The sequence below is a fragment of the Gossypium arboreum genome, chromosome 8, assembly GCF_025698485.1.
Source record: "Gossypium arboreum isolate Shixiya-1 chromosome 8, ASM2569848v2, whole genome shotgun sequence".
NCBI classification, from domain to species: Eukaryota; Viridiplantae; Streptophyta; class Magnoliopsida; order Malvales; family Malvaceae; genus Gossypium; species Gossypium arboreum.
Window position 1 is genome coordinate 4,946,375 of NC_069077.1, and position 15,646 is coordinate 4,962,020.

The 15,646-nt window shown below is 32.1% G+C and overlaps 2 protein-coding genes across 3 annotated transcripts; one reads left to right on the top strand and one right to left on the bottom strand.

Annotated features, from left to right (window-relative positions):
- Nucleotides 1–577: 577 nt before the first annotated feature.
- LOC108470320 (uncharacterized) lies at nt 578–6,345 on the bottom strand. Of its 2 annotated transcripts, none has more exons than XM_017771624.2 (4): nt 6,211–6,345; nt 1,989–2,178; nt 1,512–1,611; nt 578–1,055 (listed from the first exon to the last, which is right to left on the bottom strand). In XM_017771624.2, the coding sequence occupies exons 2-4, from the start codon at nt 2,166–2,168 to the stop codon at nt 796–798; spliced, it is 540 nt and encodes a 179-aa protein (XP_017627113.1). In that variant the 5' UTR covers nt 2,169–2,178; nt 6,211–6,345; the 3' UTR covers nt 578–795. The 2 variants fall into 2 exon arrangements, with proteins under 2 accessions (XP_017627113.1, XP_017627114.1); XM_017771625.2 differs by lacking the exon at nt 6,211–6,345 and adding an exon at nt 3,900–4,091.
- A 1,934-nt stretch (nt 6,346–8,279) lies between these two features.
- On the top strand, nt 8,280–10,105 carry LOC108468273 (probable E3 ubiquitin-protein ligase LUL4). The gene is made up of 4 exons (XM_017769164.2): nt 8,280–8,783; nt 9,090–9,591; nt 9,730–9,828; nt 9,934–10,105. The coding sequence occupies exons 1-4, from the start codon at nt 8,338–8,340 to the stop codon at nt 10,003–10,005; spliced, it is 1,119 nt and encodes a 372-aa protein (XP_017624653.1). The 5' UTR covers nt 8,280–8,337; the 3' UTR covers nt 10,006–10,105.
- The last annotated feature ends 5,541 nt before the right edge of the window (nt 10,106–15,646 follow it).

A 15,646-nucleotide genomic window follows, 5' to 3' on the forward strand; every position in this document is an offset into this window, starting at 1 on the left:
AATGCCTGAATCTAGGTGTTAATTTCCCCAGTGAAGACCTGTAAAAGTCAAATCAAGATATTTAAATTGCATTAAAAAAACAGTGACTCCCCATCAAATGCTATGTAATTTACATAATAATATATAATATAACTAATTTTGTTTTCATTGGTGTTGGCTTCAATCAAGATACTGCTGCTTTTCAGCCCAACCTACGACATCAAACCCTGAAAACCATGTGAACCTAGATAGCTATTTTGCATTGCCTGTTTTGCTGACTAAGTCCTTACCAATAAAACAATAATTGCAAGCTCAACCTACAGCTGTTTTTTAGATCTATTATCACATCAAACAAGCCCTGCAAATCATGTGACCTTATGACACACCAAGTATACAGTAAAACTCTGAAAACTGAATATATATATATATACCTGTATTGGACACATGCATATATCCGACACACATCTGAGTTTAGATACATAACTAGTTATCATCTGCGCGGTATATGTCATCTTGAAGCTGCATTAAATGGTCTGAAAGGGGAAATGCATGTAACGGAAATATAATGATGCCTATGCAAACAGAGAAGGCCAGAAGATTTCCATTTTCAATTGTTGATATAACATCACATGTTTGTAGAATTTCTGCAACATGGGTGAAATTTTGTGACAATATATGATGCCTATGCAAACTCACTAGGCAACATTCTATAAGGGAAGAAATATTTAAACATAAATCCTTAGTTGGGGTCATTGATGCAAGAAGCTTTCCCTAGGATTGCTCAGTTTTTTTTTTTTTTTAATATTATATTCAAGCTCATGACTCTTCTGGAAAACCAAGAAACCTATTTATCAGTTTGGCCACTGGTGTGGCATCTCCCGGAGAGTATGGAACAAGAGAATTCAAATCCATACCGGCTATAGTTTGGTGGAGTGTCAGAGGACGAGCACAATATAAATGTTTTCTCTCTGCCAGTTCTTCTGCTAACTCACTCTGATGATTATCCATCAAATCTTCATTGACAACAACAATTAGAGGTTTGCCAAGCTGCAAGGTCTCAAATATGCTCCCAGAACCTACAGAATAGTTGGAAGTAGTTCCTTAAAAAGTATTTCCGATAATCTACTGATATAAACAAAACTATAGCAGAAATACTCAGTGACAACCACAAAATAGCAAAGCTCAGAATAACGAAACAAATCAATTAGCTTATGAATAACTTCAAAAGGTTGTGCCATGTCAAAATCATTTCACAGATTTAACAGACTTACTTGAATTCCTAGTAAATACATCCACCACTTAAATTAACCATAAACGATGAATAGGGATGCCATAACATGGTCATGTGATCATGGGATTACACCAAAATCCTCTGCTATTCTTTTTGCTGAATGAAGAAACAAAATAGTTCTATAGACTAGAAAACATTCAATAAGCATGTCCAATAGAAAGGAAAATAAGAATGACATTCAAATTTTTTCCAAGGTAGATAAAAATAGCATATAAAGGAATATATAGAAAGAGAGAGTTACCTGCATGACTGATCACAAGCGATGCAGATCTCAGATGGTCCGCAATGCTCGATGAAAATGTGAAGTAGTCTACAGCCAAAGATCCATCATCACCAGTAGACTACATTAAAAAATAAACCTTAGGAAAATCACACGAATAAGAACAAAAGGAAGAAGGGGACACAATCTTTATTTCAAAAGAAGAGTGGCAAAACTCCATCTTCATCATTAAATTTTTTAACCATATTTTCATGTTATGGCAAGACAATAACAAAAGTGTGAATTACTTAATATAGAATCCTGTTGGAAGATTCTGATACTTCCAATATTTCTTGCTTTTCTTTAAATTCATACCCATAAATCAACATCACAAATTTGATAAAAGCAATTACAATAATGTTTCTTTTTCTCACATTAAAATTTATTGATCACTTGTTCTCTACCTTATGCAAGTTAAAATGAAGAGCCGTTCACCAGTCTCTCAAAGTCCTGACATACCTTTATAGGAAGATATGACCCTCGACCCATTTGAATGAGAAGATCAGTATACCCTCTTCTATATAACTCGTCCTTAACTTCCTGAGAATCCGCCACTTTAACAAGTGCATCAAAACATGTTGTTCCCACTGTAACGAAAACCACTCTCTTTACCTTCACCCCATCCCGAGCCTCTCCCATCTAGAATCACCTACAGTTTACACAACAGATTCATTTTTTATTTATTACTTAGCCAAAAGCAATTGAATTTGTTAGATATCTCAAATGGGCAGAGTACAAGTTCTATGAAAGCAGAGAACAACAATACAATAACACTCCTAGACTAGACTAGGAAACAGGAATCTCAAACCTTAAACAACTCTTAAAGGTAGCAAAGGCACCCCAAAGCCAGAAATAAAAGCAGAAACAACCAAAGACAATCTCAACGAAGGTTAACAAATGAGGGAACCAAAAAATGATATCGCTAGACCAAACTGCACTCTAAACGCTATTCTTCTATAAGTTTGTCTGCTGATATATAACACAAAGTAACATTTTACCTGGCTTGATTATCTAAATCAGTTTTTGTTTAAAAAAATCAAAGAGACATCAGTTTTTGCCAAAGGTGTCTCATATTCAAGGAAGTTGTCCTTGTAAATAAAACATTGGCTAGGCACCTGAGCCTAGATGAGCACCAACAAATCTGTAAGAAATGGTTTTGGTCCTTTTAGGTGATACTTCTTTCTTATCAATTTTAATTTCGCTTTGCCTATAACTAAAGCCTTTAACAAGTGTTAGCTCCTACCTTAAAACTTAATGGTGGATATACAATTAACATACCAGAACTGGGGTTCATCTTAATTCAAGAGAGAAATATGGCCTGAATCAAGAGTGAATCTTTGTGTAGAAACATGTCGTGTAATGGATAAACTGAAATGCTTAATCTAAGACATATTGATCATATATTTTATGATTATATCTGATTTGGAAAGTAATTTTCATGCATGCCAGGTTGACAAGAATACTAAAAGTTAAAGGAATGCTTTGGAGTTATTCTAATTAATCGCAATGGCATGCAGGCATAAGCATAAAATGATAGCAATCAACCACAACTGGTTTAGCCCCAAAGTATAAACCCAGAGCCTGATTCTAACAGTATAGGACACTATATAACACCCAAACACCAGTGCTGCTTATGAACCAGAAATGTCCCCTGTTCTCAAATCTTTAAATAATTAACCCAGATGACAAACAACCAAATTCAGGCTAAAAACTGAACTTGAATAAAAAAAAGATTCTTCTAAATCAAATATTTACCCGCTATGCATAAATCTCCAGTGACCCACCTTTTTTGATATAAATAATTATAAAAAGGGCAATTAAATCCAATTTTTCATCAGATCATTTTTTGTTTAATATTGTTCAACTCGATATTGTGTCTTTTCTGTGTGTGCTTTTCACATCAGAATCTGAACCAAAAAAAAAAAAGGTTTTAAAGATCATCAAGGCTTGGTGACAGATCTCTACTTTTATTAACATTAGAATGGAAAAGTACAGATCCTATTTTTACATATGTGAATGGAATTAGGTTTTAAATTATGACCTTTGCATTTGCAGATAAACATAGTTTCTGGACAAGCACTAATAGAAATTAGAGCTTTGCAACAGTTGAGGATATTTTTATTCAAGAACTTCAGAGAATTAGGTACACAACTTGTTTTACTGAATGATTTATTATTTCAACCAACCAAAAGTGTTGGCATCAACAAAGAAGAGTATCCCAATTACAAGCAAGGAGAGGTTTGTTGAGACTTAAAAAGAATTGAAGAAACCGATACTGGTTTAGTTCATGGAACAATTTTCAACATGATGAACTTAATCAAAATACCATTAACAGGAGAGAAAGAATAAAATTACTAAAGAAAAACTTACCTCAAATCTCAAAATGTTTAGCTAACAATGGCTTCAAATGAAAACGATGCCCCTTCAGGTATTGGCAAAGCAGCAGTAGGGAGGATCCGGCAAACATACAGAGGGTTCTAGGTTTTCTTTTAGGTTAGAATTAGAAGTTTAGAACACACACACTCATGGTTTGGGAAATTTTGGTCAAAGGTCAATTCTGACTTTTCTTTTTTTTTTTAAACAGCATCTTTATTTTAACGAATTATTCAAGGGTAAACTGTAGAAATAGTCATTTATGTAAGGTTTAAATTACGTTTTAATCACCGAACTTTAATTTGTTATAAAATGGTCACTAATATTATCAAATTGTAACAGTTTGGTCGCTGAACTGTTAACTAGCACATTAAATCATCATTTTAGACAATAAAATTTAGGTCAAATTCCACATCTAATCCCTATAGTTTTTCATTCTGAGCAATTTAATTTTTTCCTTTTATTTTCTTTTAACTTCCATTTCTCTTTTCCTTTTATTTTCTTTTATTTTGAAAAGTACAGGGACTAGAATTAATCAAATAAAAGTACAGGGGCTAAATTCACAACTTCCATAAAGTACAGGGACTAATAGCAGAATTTAACCTTCCCCAAAGTACATGACATATTTGTTGATTAGTTAACCTAATATATTGGAATTAAATTATAATATAAAACATGCGAAAAATGTTAATTATTGACTTTCAAGCTTCACATCCATGGTCAAGTAATTCAAAGCCTGAATCTTTGAATCAGAAGTTTTTTTCAATTCACTTTATTGTGATATTTCAAAACTGCTATTCAACAAATATAATAATCATGAAGCATAGCTGTGTGTATTGCCTAAATTTGCGTAAATAGATTCTAGAGGAAAAAGAGTGGGGGCTATTGCCTATTTCTGGACATTTTCTTAGCTGTGTATATCAACTGGGCTCAACGTGGAAACTATATTTTTTTTGGATGATCGACATAGCTATATATATTTATATTTAATTTAAACTTTATATGTTTTCTAATTTATTAAAATTCACACACGTTTAATTTGGACCTTTTCATATGGATATGCATGAATGATCAGCATGTTTAGCTTCTTTGCTTATATGCCTATTATGTATATATAAATATATTCCAGTTGGGGATTAGCATATAGATTCAATGCATTATAAAATTAAAAATAAAGCAAATGATGCTTCTTAAAGATAAATATCCTTTATATTTAAGGTTTAGGGAACAATGTTTTTTAAGCATTGTTTCAAAAGATGTCTTAATCTTTTTTTTTTTGCCATAAAAAGTTTAAGGGAAAGAAAGCTAACAGTTCCAAGGTTAGGACATATCATTTGATAGAGAACTAAAAGTGGTATTTACATATTACTTCCCAAATATCAATACTAATACTTGCCGAAATGCTAAAGAATACTCAACTAAACCATATTCAGATCTTAATATTATACTGCAAATATGCCAACAGTTTTGTTTTGATAGCGAAAAGGAAGTTTAATAATATACAACAAAAGACAAGAAGCATGACGAGGAACGATCTTTTCTTTGACTCAGCTATTTATCAAACATCCTCATGATTCATCATCTTTTTTTTTTTTTTAATTTATACTTTTAAGATAATGCCAATATAGATTGCATCCATAGCGAAAGAACAAAGTCCACAAAAAAGAAAAAATATATGAAGAGAGGAAAGGCGGTATAGATCGTACTTACTTACACCAAATGAATGAACTTCTACTTGAACTAATTTCTAATATAGTATTGTTACACATTCCCTAAGTATGTAATACACGATCCACTTATATACTGTGTTCCTTTAGTAATGAGCATCTAGCATAGATTTGTGTTTTAAGCTTAAGACCTCGAAACTGAAAGTTTCAAGTTCAAACCACTTTCTTATTTGATGCAAAAACATATCATCATGTATCTGACATACAACTGAAATAGACGTCCAACCTTAATGCCATGAACTAAATATAAACCAAACAAGAACAACTGCCATTATATCTATTTCCTAAGAAAGTTTCAAACAGGTAATTAAGCACATTGATGAACTACATTAGCTGGTCTAATTAAATCCTCCTAAAGATTGAGTTCCCCCATCATCAAAACTGAAAAAGCAATGGAGAAGCAGCTCCAAAAAACCATAAGGTCATGGCCATAAAATCAAAGCAACCAAAAGTTAGTATTTTTGAATTTAATTAATTACCTGTTCAACCCATATAACATCAATTCAAATATAAAGTCGTCTTCTCTGCAATTCTTTTTTCTTACTAGAGCGATTATCAAAAAAAAAAAAAATAGAAGATACCTGGAATTGGATGAGATTGACCGGCGGCACAGCGGGACGGCGACGACTGAATGCTGCAGCGGAGAAGACGACGGCAGTGGTGAACGCCGGCAACAGAGGAAACAGCAGCTTGACCGGAATGACGAAAGTGTTTTGATGGAGGAACGAGCGGGACGACGCAACGGTGATGGGCGCCGGCGACAGAAGAAGCGGAAAGACAAAGCGGCCGCCGGAGTGGAGATGGCTGTCGTCGGGCAGCGGCGCTGGACAGGTGGAGGTGGTGAGCGGCACTTAGGGATTTTTTGTTTTTAGGGGAGGTCTGGTGGTTCTACTCGATCCATAATAATTCAGTTCAACTAATTTAAACTCATATGAGTAAAATTTAAAAAAAAAGAGTTAGCAAACTTATTTTAAATTAGCCGCGCTTCTAATAAAGACAGTCGAAGGTTTACATATTATCCCATTTATTACACTTGTTTATGGATTGAATTTAGTTAAAATTTAGTTTTAAAATATCTTTTAAGTTGGCTTGACTTGTTAAGAATTTTATTTTACTATTAAAAATTAATAAATTATTATAAAATATATTTTAATTATTAATTTGTATATGTTCTAATTAAATTTTAATTTAAAATACTTTTATTATTTAAATTAAATTTGTGACAAATCCGACTAACAGATGCTTGAACAGATTTAACAAAAATGCAACGAAATGTAACATTTCAATAGAATACTTTTTTTTTTTGTCAAACAAAATATTAATATTGCAGTTAATAAACGTCACCAAATCTATTTGGAAAAATAAACTATCTTTTAAAGATATTATTTATTTATATTAGAGGCGTTTTAACCGAAATGCCACCGCATGTTATTTTTAACGACGACTTTTGTAGGCCAAAAAGCTGCTAATTGTATTGTATAAGTAAATAATACTTTTAATAAATTTTTTTCTATTTTTTCACATGAATGTGACGACGTTTATCACTTAACCACAGTGACTATTACATATATTTCGCGGTAAAAACCGTAAACGTCACTATTAGGGGTGTTTAAACTTTGATTAAAACTGAATTAACTGACTAAATTGATCTTATTCGGTTAATCGGTCAGTTAATTAATCTAGTTTAATTGAAAGACCGATCTAGTTCAATCGGAGGTTAGTTAAAGGTTTTTTGAAATTTCGGTTAACAATTAATTCAGTTTGAAATAGGATAGTTAATTGAATTAACCGAACTTAATAAATAATATTATATTATATGTATTAAGTTATTACTAATTCAGTTAATTCAGTCAAATGAACATTGTTCATTTATTTATTTATTGATATGTTTTATACTTATTTTAACAAAAAAAACATATAAATATTAGTTAACTGACCGAATTAATCAAAATATTTCGGTTCGATTAATTTTTTTAAAAAACTTCGGTTCAATTCGATTAACAGTTAAAGGATTAAAAAGTTCAGTTTAATTAACCGTTTGATCATACCTAACCACTATGCATATGGCGCCAAACCTATTTCATGGAATTATGATTTCTAGCTTTAATCAATTAGTTTTTCCTGATGTTTGTTTCTATAATAGTCACAAACATATTTAATTTAGTTGTGTTTTTAAACACTTTAAAAGACATTAATGTTGTGGCGATTTGATATTAAACACCGCAAAATGTTTAGAATGGGTTTAGATGGGCAGTGCGTTTATCTGCGGTTAATGTAAACACAGCGATGGCAGTGAGATTAGATACTGTAGCATGAGACAAAAAATAAATTAAACACACCGCACCCTATCGCCCATCCAAACTCACTCTTAATCTAGTCGCGTTTTGTTTATAAAAGTTGCTACTTTCCTCCTTATATCTTTAATTTGCTGTTCTGTAGCAAAAATTAACCTAAATATTAAAAGAAAAATAAATGGAAAAAAATAGGATAACATAAATCATACCAAAATAACTTTTAATTTTAAAAATTAAATCTTTACTTAGTGTATACGTACATGAGTTAATCTAATCACTAAAAGAAGAAGAAGAAAAAAAAGAAATTAAAGGAGTAATTAATTTGATTGAAGATGATTAAATACTAATCTGTCGCAATTCCCAAGTCCCAATGCCAAAAACCAAGACTTTGTTCTTCCAAACTTTAAGGAATCCATGGGACATTCCCTTAGCAAACTAAGAAGACCCCATCCTCAAACACAACTTCCTTCTCAAAATAACTCAATCTCATCATCTTCATCAACCTTCAATTCCAGCTTCAATGGCGGTTCTACCGAAAACATCTCCATTCCATCATCACCATCTTCTTCCAATGCTGTTAATGGAAATACTTACGCTTTTGCAGCTAATGCACCACGCCCTTCTGCATCACCAAACTATTACCACCACCCTCCTCCTCCATATTCTTCTTCTTCTCTTTCAATGATGGCTTCACCACCATTTTGTTCATTAACTCCACCTGTTTATGTTGATCACAAAACTGCCAAGAAGATCAAGAATGATGTCAACATTCACAAGGACACCATTTCACTTTTCCTTGATCATAATCACTTGGATTCTCTCTTGCTTTCTTTCACTTTTGATGCTCTTGTTGATGGCAGGTCAGATATATGCATTTACATATGAGCTTTTTTCGTATTGAAACCCTCTACTATTTTGAATGTTTTATTAATTAAATAGATTACTACATCTGATTTTTATCTATGCCTTACACATCAGTGTTCACCATGATGGTTTAGAATGAGGTAAGTTCTAAGTTGAAAGTAAGTAATTCATAGAGATCGCATACTTTGTTTATAGATATGTGTGTGTGTGTGTCATGTCCAAATATATGTCAATTTTACTTTAGAAGAATTGTAGCACTATATTTGCTTTTGATTGATTTGTTTTGGTCATTTTTATGACAGCATCACCATATTTTACTTTGCCAAGGAAGGACTTAACTGCAATTTCATGCCAATGTATCCTGAAATTTATATGCCTAAGACCATTCCATTCCAGAAAGGATTGGCTCAAAAATTCTATCAGCCTTCAGGAACCGGGATCGGCCTAGGTTTCTTCGAATTCAATCTTCTTTCAAGACTCTCAAAGGAAGAAGATGACATTTGCCCACTTGTTATATCTGCAGAAACAAGTTTTCCATCTTTCATGTCAACTGCAGATTTTGAGCAGCCTCCACATGCACAAATCACTCAAGCTGTTTTGAAGCTCAATGACGAAGGCCATTTCGAAGTGAAAGTAATCAAACAGATATTGTGGATCGAAGGGATTCGATATGAGCTTAGGGAGATATATGGGATTGAGAATTGTAATGAACAAGGTGTTGAGGATGATAGTGAGTCATTTGGAACATGTGTGATATGCATGACTGAACCAAAAGATACTGCTGTTTTGCCTTGTCGGCACATGGTAAGACTTCCATCATAATCCATTCCTCTGTCACCCCAGATCGAAAAAAAGAGGCAATCTCGTAGTTTTTTTTTAATGTGAAGATACATTGTTAGGTACTTGATTATAACTTCCTATTGCCAATATTTTCTTTGTCAGTGTCTGTGCAGTGAGTGTGCTAAACAATTGAGGCTGAAATCGAAGAGGTGTCCGGTATGCCGGCATTCGATCCAGGAACTAATAGAGATCAAGATCGAAGTAAGAAATCAAATCAAAACAAAATCTATGTTTAACTTTATTTTTACGAGTATTGAAGTCTTGAATCACTGACTTGCCTTACAAGCTTTATATTTCTTGTTGCAGAATCAACTAAGCAAAGCATTTTTAGAAGCCCACAAAACTCACCTGTTGGACAGTGTTTATAAACAGCTTTGAAGCATTTATTAGTTTATATGCTTGAGATTGATGGTATATTTGCATAAACTAGCAAAGCAAAAGAAAACTATAGAAACTTGGTTTATCGAGTTGGTTTATACAATCACTTTTGAAAATTGATCTAATAGATTCGAGCTCGAATCTTAGAATCTTAGAACCGAGATTTACTGAGTTGGTTACTCACGCAACTACTTTTAATAAGTGATATCTAGTAGATTTTAGCTCAAATCCCAGCTTATGCAACCTCTTTTCTTGTCACAGACTACAGTCTGGTATAGTTACATACACTAGCTAAGCAAACTATAAAATCAGTTCGAATCCCAACATATGCAACTCGGGATTATGGTCTCCTTTCGGCTAGTGGAACAGAAAAGACAGAGAGAATATTTGGTGTACAAGTAAGAAAAAAAAAAAAGAAAAGAAACAGATGGTTGGAATGTAATAAAGTATAGATAGGTGTAGTGAGTGGGGGGACAAAAGTGAGGTGTTACGTCTTTGAACAGTGTCTTAAAGTGAAAAGGAAACATGGAATTGTTCTTATTTGGTTTTAGAATTTGAATCTTTGTTGGGATTTTTCTTTACAGCAAAAATGTTGGTCTGCATTTTCATCATGTCGGATGCTGCATTTTTTGAATGACATTCGGAACACCCTCTCCTCTCTTTATAATAAACAAATATTATAAATGAATAAGCCAATATTACTTTTACTTTATTCCCATTCATATTGTCCTTTTGAATGAACTATTGAGTCTTAAGGTACACTTTGCTTTATTCGATTGCTCTTTCAGAAAGACTTATCTAAGATATGTAATCTTAGAAGATATGATATTATATTTGGTAGTAGGTAACCTTTAATCTCGTCCGTCGATGTAATTGTATCTTGGCCGTCGGTTTTGGGGGAGCTCAAGTATAAATAGAGAGCCTCCCCTCATTTGTACACACTCCATTCATTGTTTCATTATTCTTTGTGAATAAGAGAATAGAGAGCATTTACTCAAACACTTTGTGTGCGTCCCTTTCTGTTGTTCTTATAAGCTTCTTTTGGCGTAAGTAAGTCTTCCGCTGTACGAGTCGGTGCCTTGGAGGAGTTCTTAAGGAATCCTCATTCGAGCAAAGGCTGACTTGGGCGAGTTTGGACGAGCGAATCGCCTAAGGCCGCACGGATTGCGAGACGAAAGGTCTAGCCCCGTGACAAGTGGTATCAAATAATATATAATATAGTCCTCAGCAAAAGATGTTGGGTATTAAATTTTTTATTGAGTTTATATCACTAGTTAGTTAGTTATTAATTCAATTGAATAACTATAAAAATATCGTTATTTTATAAAATAAATTATATTATTTTGAGAATATTTTATTATTTTATATAGAAAAATAGAATTCAAACCTCTATAGTTTTTAAAGAATGTGTAGCATTTACTCAAACACTTTGTGTGCGTCCCTTTCTGTTGTTCTTATAAGCTTCTTTTGGCGTAAGTAAGTCTTCCGCTGTACGAGTCGGTGCCTTGGAGGAGTTCTTAAGGAATCCTCATTCGAGCAAAGGTGACTTGGGCGAGTTTGGACGAGCGAATCGCCTAAGGCCGCACGGATTGCGAGACGAAAGGTCTAGCCCCGTGACAAGTGGTATCAAATAATATATAATATAGTCCTCAAAGAAAAGATGTTGGGTATTAAATTTTTATTGAGTTTATATCACTAGTTAGTTAGTTATTAATTCAATTGAATAACTATAAAATATCGTTATTTTATAAAATAAATTATATTATTTTGAGAATATTTTATTATTTTATATAGAAAAATAGAATTCAAACCTCTATAGTTTTTAAAGAATGTGCTCTATCATTCAACAAAGCCTTATTATTATTTATATAAAAAATTTATAAATATTTTTATTACATAATTATGTTTTTCACTTTGTGAGCGCCATAATCTAATATCTATGTAAGATTTTGAAAACCTTAAAAAATAAATGTATGTCTTTAATTGTATTATTGGGTCCAAATTGATATTTGAATGCAGAAACAAGTAGTGCCAAAAGTAATGTCAACCAGTTTTAACTATTTCAAGTACAATAAAGGAAATGTGCAGAAAGTAAACAAGACAAGAGATGTTTACACAATTTGATTTTCATGCTTTTGTAGGGTCTTGCTCATAGAAAATTTTCACTACATTAGCATCTCCTACAAGTGTTTCCAAGCTCTAACACTTACTAATTTAAATTTCTCACTTTTGTACCTAAGATCTAAACATCTTCCCCTCTAAAGCTTAGTTTGGATGAGTGGTGCATTTACTTACGATTAGTGTAAAAATAACGGTGACAGTGAAATTAGATACTATAGTAATACTATAATATTAGACAAAAAGTAAACTAAATATACTATACCCAACTAGCCATCCAAACCCAACCTAAATTTTCCTTTTAAAAATTTAGGACATATATCCAATTAACGCTGGATTATCACACTCTTTAAACAAGTTGCTCATTGAATAAAATAAGTGTTCTCAACTTAGTACATGACTTTATGCGTATTTTTTATGTGTATTAACTTGTTAACATACTCAATCCTATAAAATTAACTATACCTAGGCGACGTAGCAAATTGATCCCGCAAAGGGGATCGTCCCTCCAACCGTGGGGGCTTATTCAACTTATCCAACGTAGCCGTCGAAAACGAAAGAGAAGGAACAGAGAAAAGTCAACTTAGTCAAAACCCTAAATTTTGAAAATTTTATAAAATTTTAAAAAATTAAACATTTAACAAATCAGTACTAACTCTTACAATAAATACTGTCTTAGTGAACTTACTGTATATTAGATAGGCATTGATATGTTCCAAATATGAAGAAAGGTTGGTAGTGGGGAGGGATTAGTTGAGATTTGTTTAAAATCAATTATGTAAGCAGACCAAATTCTGTTGATTAGCCTCTGCCTCATGCCATGGTCATGGGTCCAACACAGGGCTGAACCACTGACCAAACTTTACCAGTTATCAGGTCAATTATTCATAGTTGACTGTCACCACACCAACTATACCATATACTATTATATAAATATATCTAAATCTGAAACAAAAGAAAAATAGAAGAGTCCTTAGAGGCTTAGGTGTCTGTCCAAGAAAAGGGTACTAGTTTTTGTATATCAATATTTGAATAATATTTATAAAAAATAAATAAATAAACATTGGTAACAATGGGGTACTTTTTATTTGGGTGGTTGGGGCAGGGGACCCTCTAAATATTATCGGTCCTAAGTTGTTTGTACCTGATTTAAGGATTATCATACCCTTATGTTGGCTATGAAATAATTGTGTATGAGTATGACCATAATATTTAACTTTAACCCTAATTTATTTCATAATTAAGCAAGCTTTAAAAGGATTTAATCTTATTTTTAATAAGAAAATGTTAATTGAGTGCTAGTTTGATTGATATAAATATTATTGTCAATACTGATTTAAGTGCATTGAAACGAATTATCCTCTTATTTATAAATTAAAAGAAGCTAAACGTAATTTTAAATATTTTATAAAAATATTTAATAAAAATAATTCAAGAAAAAAAAGAAAACGGTATCATGAATCCCATCTCTTACAATCACTTTTTCTTTATATATTCTCAAATTATGACGTCTTTTATAAAAAATATTAATTTTAACTATAAAATACGTACGAAAAGGTAGAAGTGACAAAAGCTTCTTGTAAAGCTTTTATTTCATGAGAGGGAATAGGAAAATCCAGTGTGCTAATATCTGACCAACTTAGGTTGACTGCATCAAGCCATCAGACTAAAATTGTCAGTACAAAAACCAAAAGCAGGATGAAGTATATATATATGTTTATCCATCACCAGGTAACCTCATCCTTCAATTATTTAATCGAGTTTAATTTTTGCTCATTACAATAAAATATATTTCGTTATCAATTATTTACTTATTCTTAAGTTATTCTTAATAAATATATTTTAATTCAAAGAATAGCATGATTTCCAAATATATATCTCTGTTATATTCAGTCAGCGGTACAAATATCAGTCAGTCATGCTTTCCTCTACTCTTAGGAGGCTTTCCCAAAGCTCACATTTCACCCTAGATATTGCCCTATAGTTTCTTCTATGATTTTTTCCCCTTTTACATGGAAGCTGCTATATATGTACTCATTTCAAGTACCTAAAATAGGTCTGCTAGCAAGTAGATTGATATTTAACTAATATACGTGATGTTTTAAGGGTTAAAAATAAAGAAAACAATATCAGAAGAATTTGTCCTTATTTAAAGATGAACTCAATTCAGATTCAATATATTTACTAAACGCTAAGATCTTAGACACAAGCGGACAAAGGCGGTAAGCAGGGCACTGATTCCTCCCAAAATTGAAAATTACAATTCTACTCCTTTATAAATGATTAAATTATACAAACTATCACAACTAGATAGAATCAATTCCATTTGAGTACTCGAACCGTGAGTAAGTAATAACCAACATCATAACAACTATTAACTTCTTTAATTCAACCATTTACGTCCATTATATTATAGGTTGTAATCACGATATGAAAGCTTCAAAGCAACTAATCATGAAATAAACTTTGTCCCCATCATTCGAATATGTATATTCCTCACAAACTATGTTTGTATAGATAAAATCTATGGATTATGATGTAAAAATATAACAAAAAGAACAAGAAAAAAGAAAGTAGATTGAATGATTTTCTTCATTAAAAAATAAAGCAAATATTTTGTTAGTGCGTATATGATCCCAAGGCATTGCAATCATATAAATCAAAGTTTAAAAAACAAACTTTTGATTAATTTGCCACTTTGATAATATTCATTTATCATGGTTGATTTGACACCATCCAATGAACTACGACCATATCGATCCCATATTGCTTTGAAGCGAGCTTTGCTTTAAAATCAGCCTCTCTTTTTTCGTACACACATATATATATATATAATTATCTTTTGTTTTTAATCATATATTTTCAAAAATTAAACTAAACAAAATTAGATTAAGTTAAGTTGGGAAAAGTCTACAAAATATCATTTGTTAAAAATCGGTGGACTCATCAACAAGTTTAGTATTATTCTTAAAGGGGATTTTATCTCTCACCCCCTTCACGCATAATGGGGGAGTGTCTTCACCCGCCAAAGAAATGTTGTTCTTAGTGAGATTTGAACCTATATCCTTATATGGTATATGTGGGGTAAAATAGATTCACCAAAAACAAATGTTGAGATTTTCTTAGTAGGTGAAAGTGTCCCTACCCTATGAAGGGTCACTTTCTTAAATTCTTGATAGAGAGACTCTATAACCTACTTGAGCTCTTTGTAAAATAACTTTGTGAACCCGTTGGGGCTCTTAACGTAATCAAGAGAAAATACAAGGATAAAACTATAAATAGACATCTTAAGCCTAATATTAAACCTATTAAGAGTGTTCGTCAGCTTTTGCCGTTTGACAAATAATAATTTACAAATTTTTCCCTAAATGAGTCCAACTTCTCCTCAACAAATTCGAATAAAACCAATTTCATAATTAAACTCATTTTGACTTGAGCTCAAATAATAATTATTTAAATATTTTTAAACTGCTTTATATTAATATATATTTTCACAATTAAATTTAAAAAAAAGTTACTAGCA

What these genes read in the sequence shown, in the direction of transcription:
- LOC108470320 (XM_017771624.2), bottom strand. Translation starts at nt 2,168, where the DNA reads ATGGGAGAGGCTCGGGATGGGGTGAAGGTAAAGAGAGTGGTTTTCGTT. An exon ending in GGTCATATCTTCCTATAAAG is followed by an intron (nt 1,612 to 1,988) that starts GTATGTCAGGAC and finishes TTTTTAATGTAG; the next exon opens with TCTACTGGTGATGATGGATC. An exon ending in GCTTGTGATCAGTCATGCAG is followed by an intron (nt 1,056 to 1,511) that starts GTAACTCTCTCT and finishes ACTATTCTGTAG; the next exon opens with GTTCTGGGAGCATATTTGAG.
- LOC108468273 (XM_017769164.2), top strand. Translation starts at nt 8,338, where the DNA reads ATGGGACATTCCCTTAGCAAACTAAGAAGACCCCATCCTCAAACACAA. An exon ending in GATGCTCTTGTTGATGGCAG is followed by an intron (nt 8,784 to 9,089) that starts GTCAGATATATG and finishes TTTTTATGACAG; the next exon opens with CATCACCATATTTTACTTTG. An exon ending in TAATAGAGATCAAGATCGAA is followed by an intron (nt 9,829 to 9,933) that starts GTAAGAAATCAA and finishes TTCTTGTTGCAG; the next exon opens with AATCAACTAAGCAAAGCATT.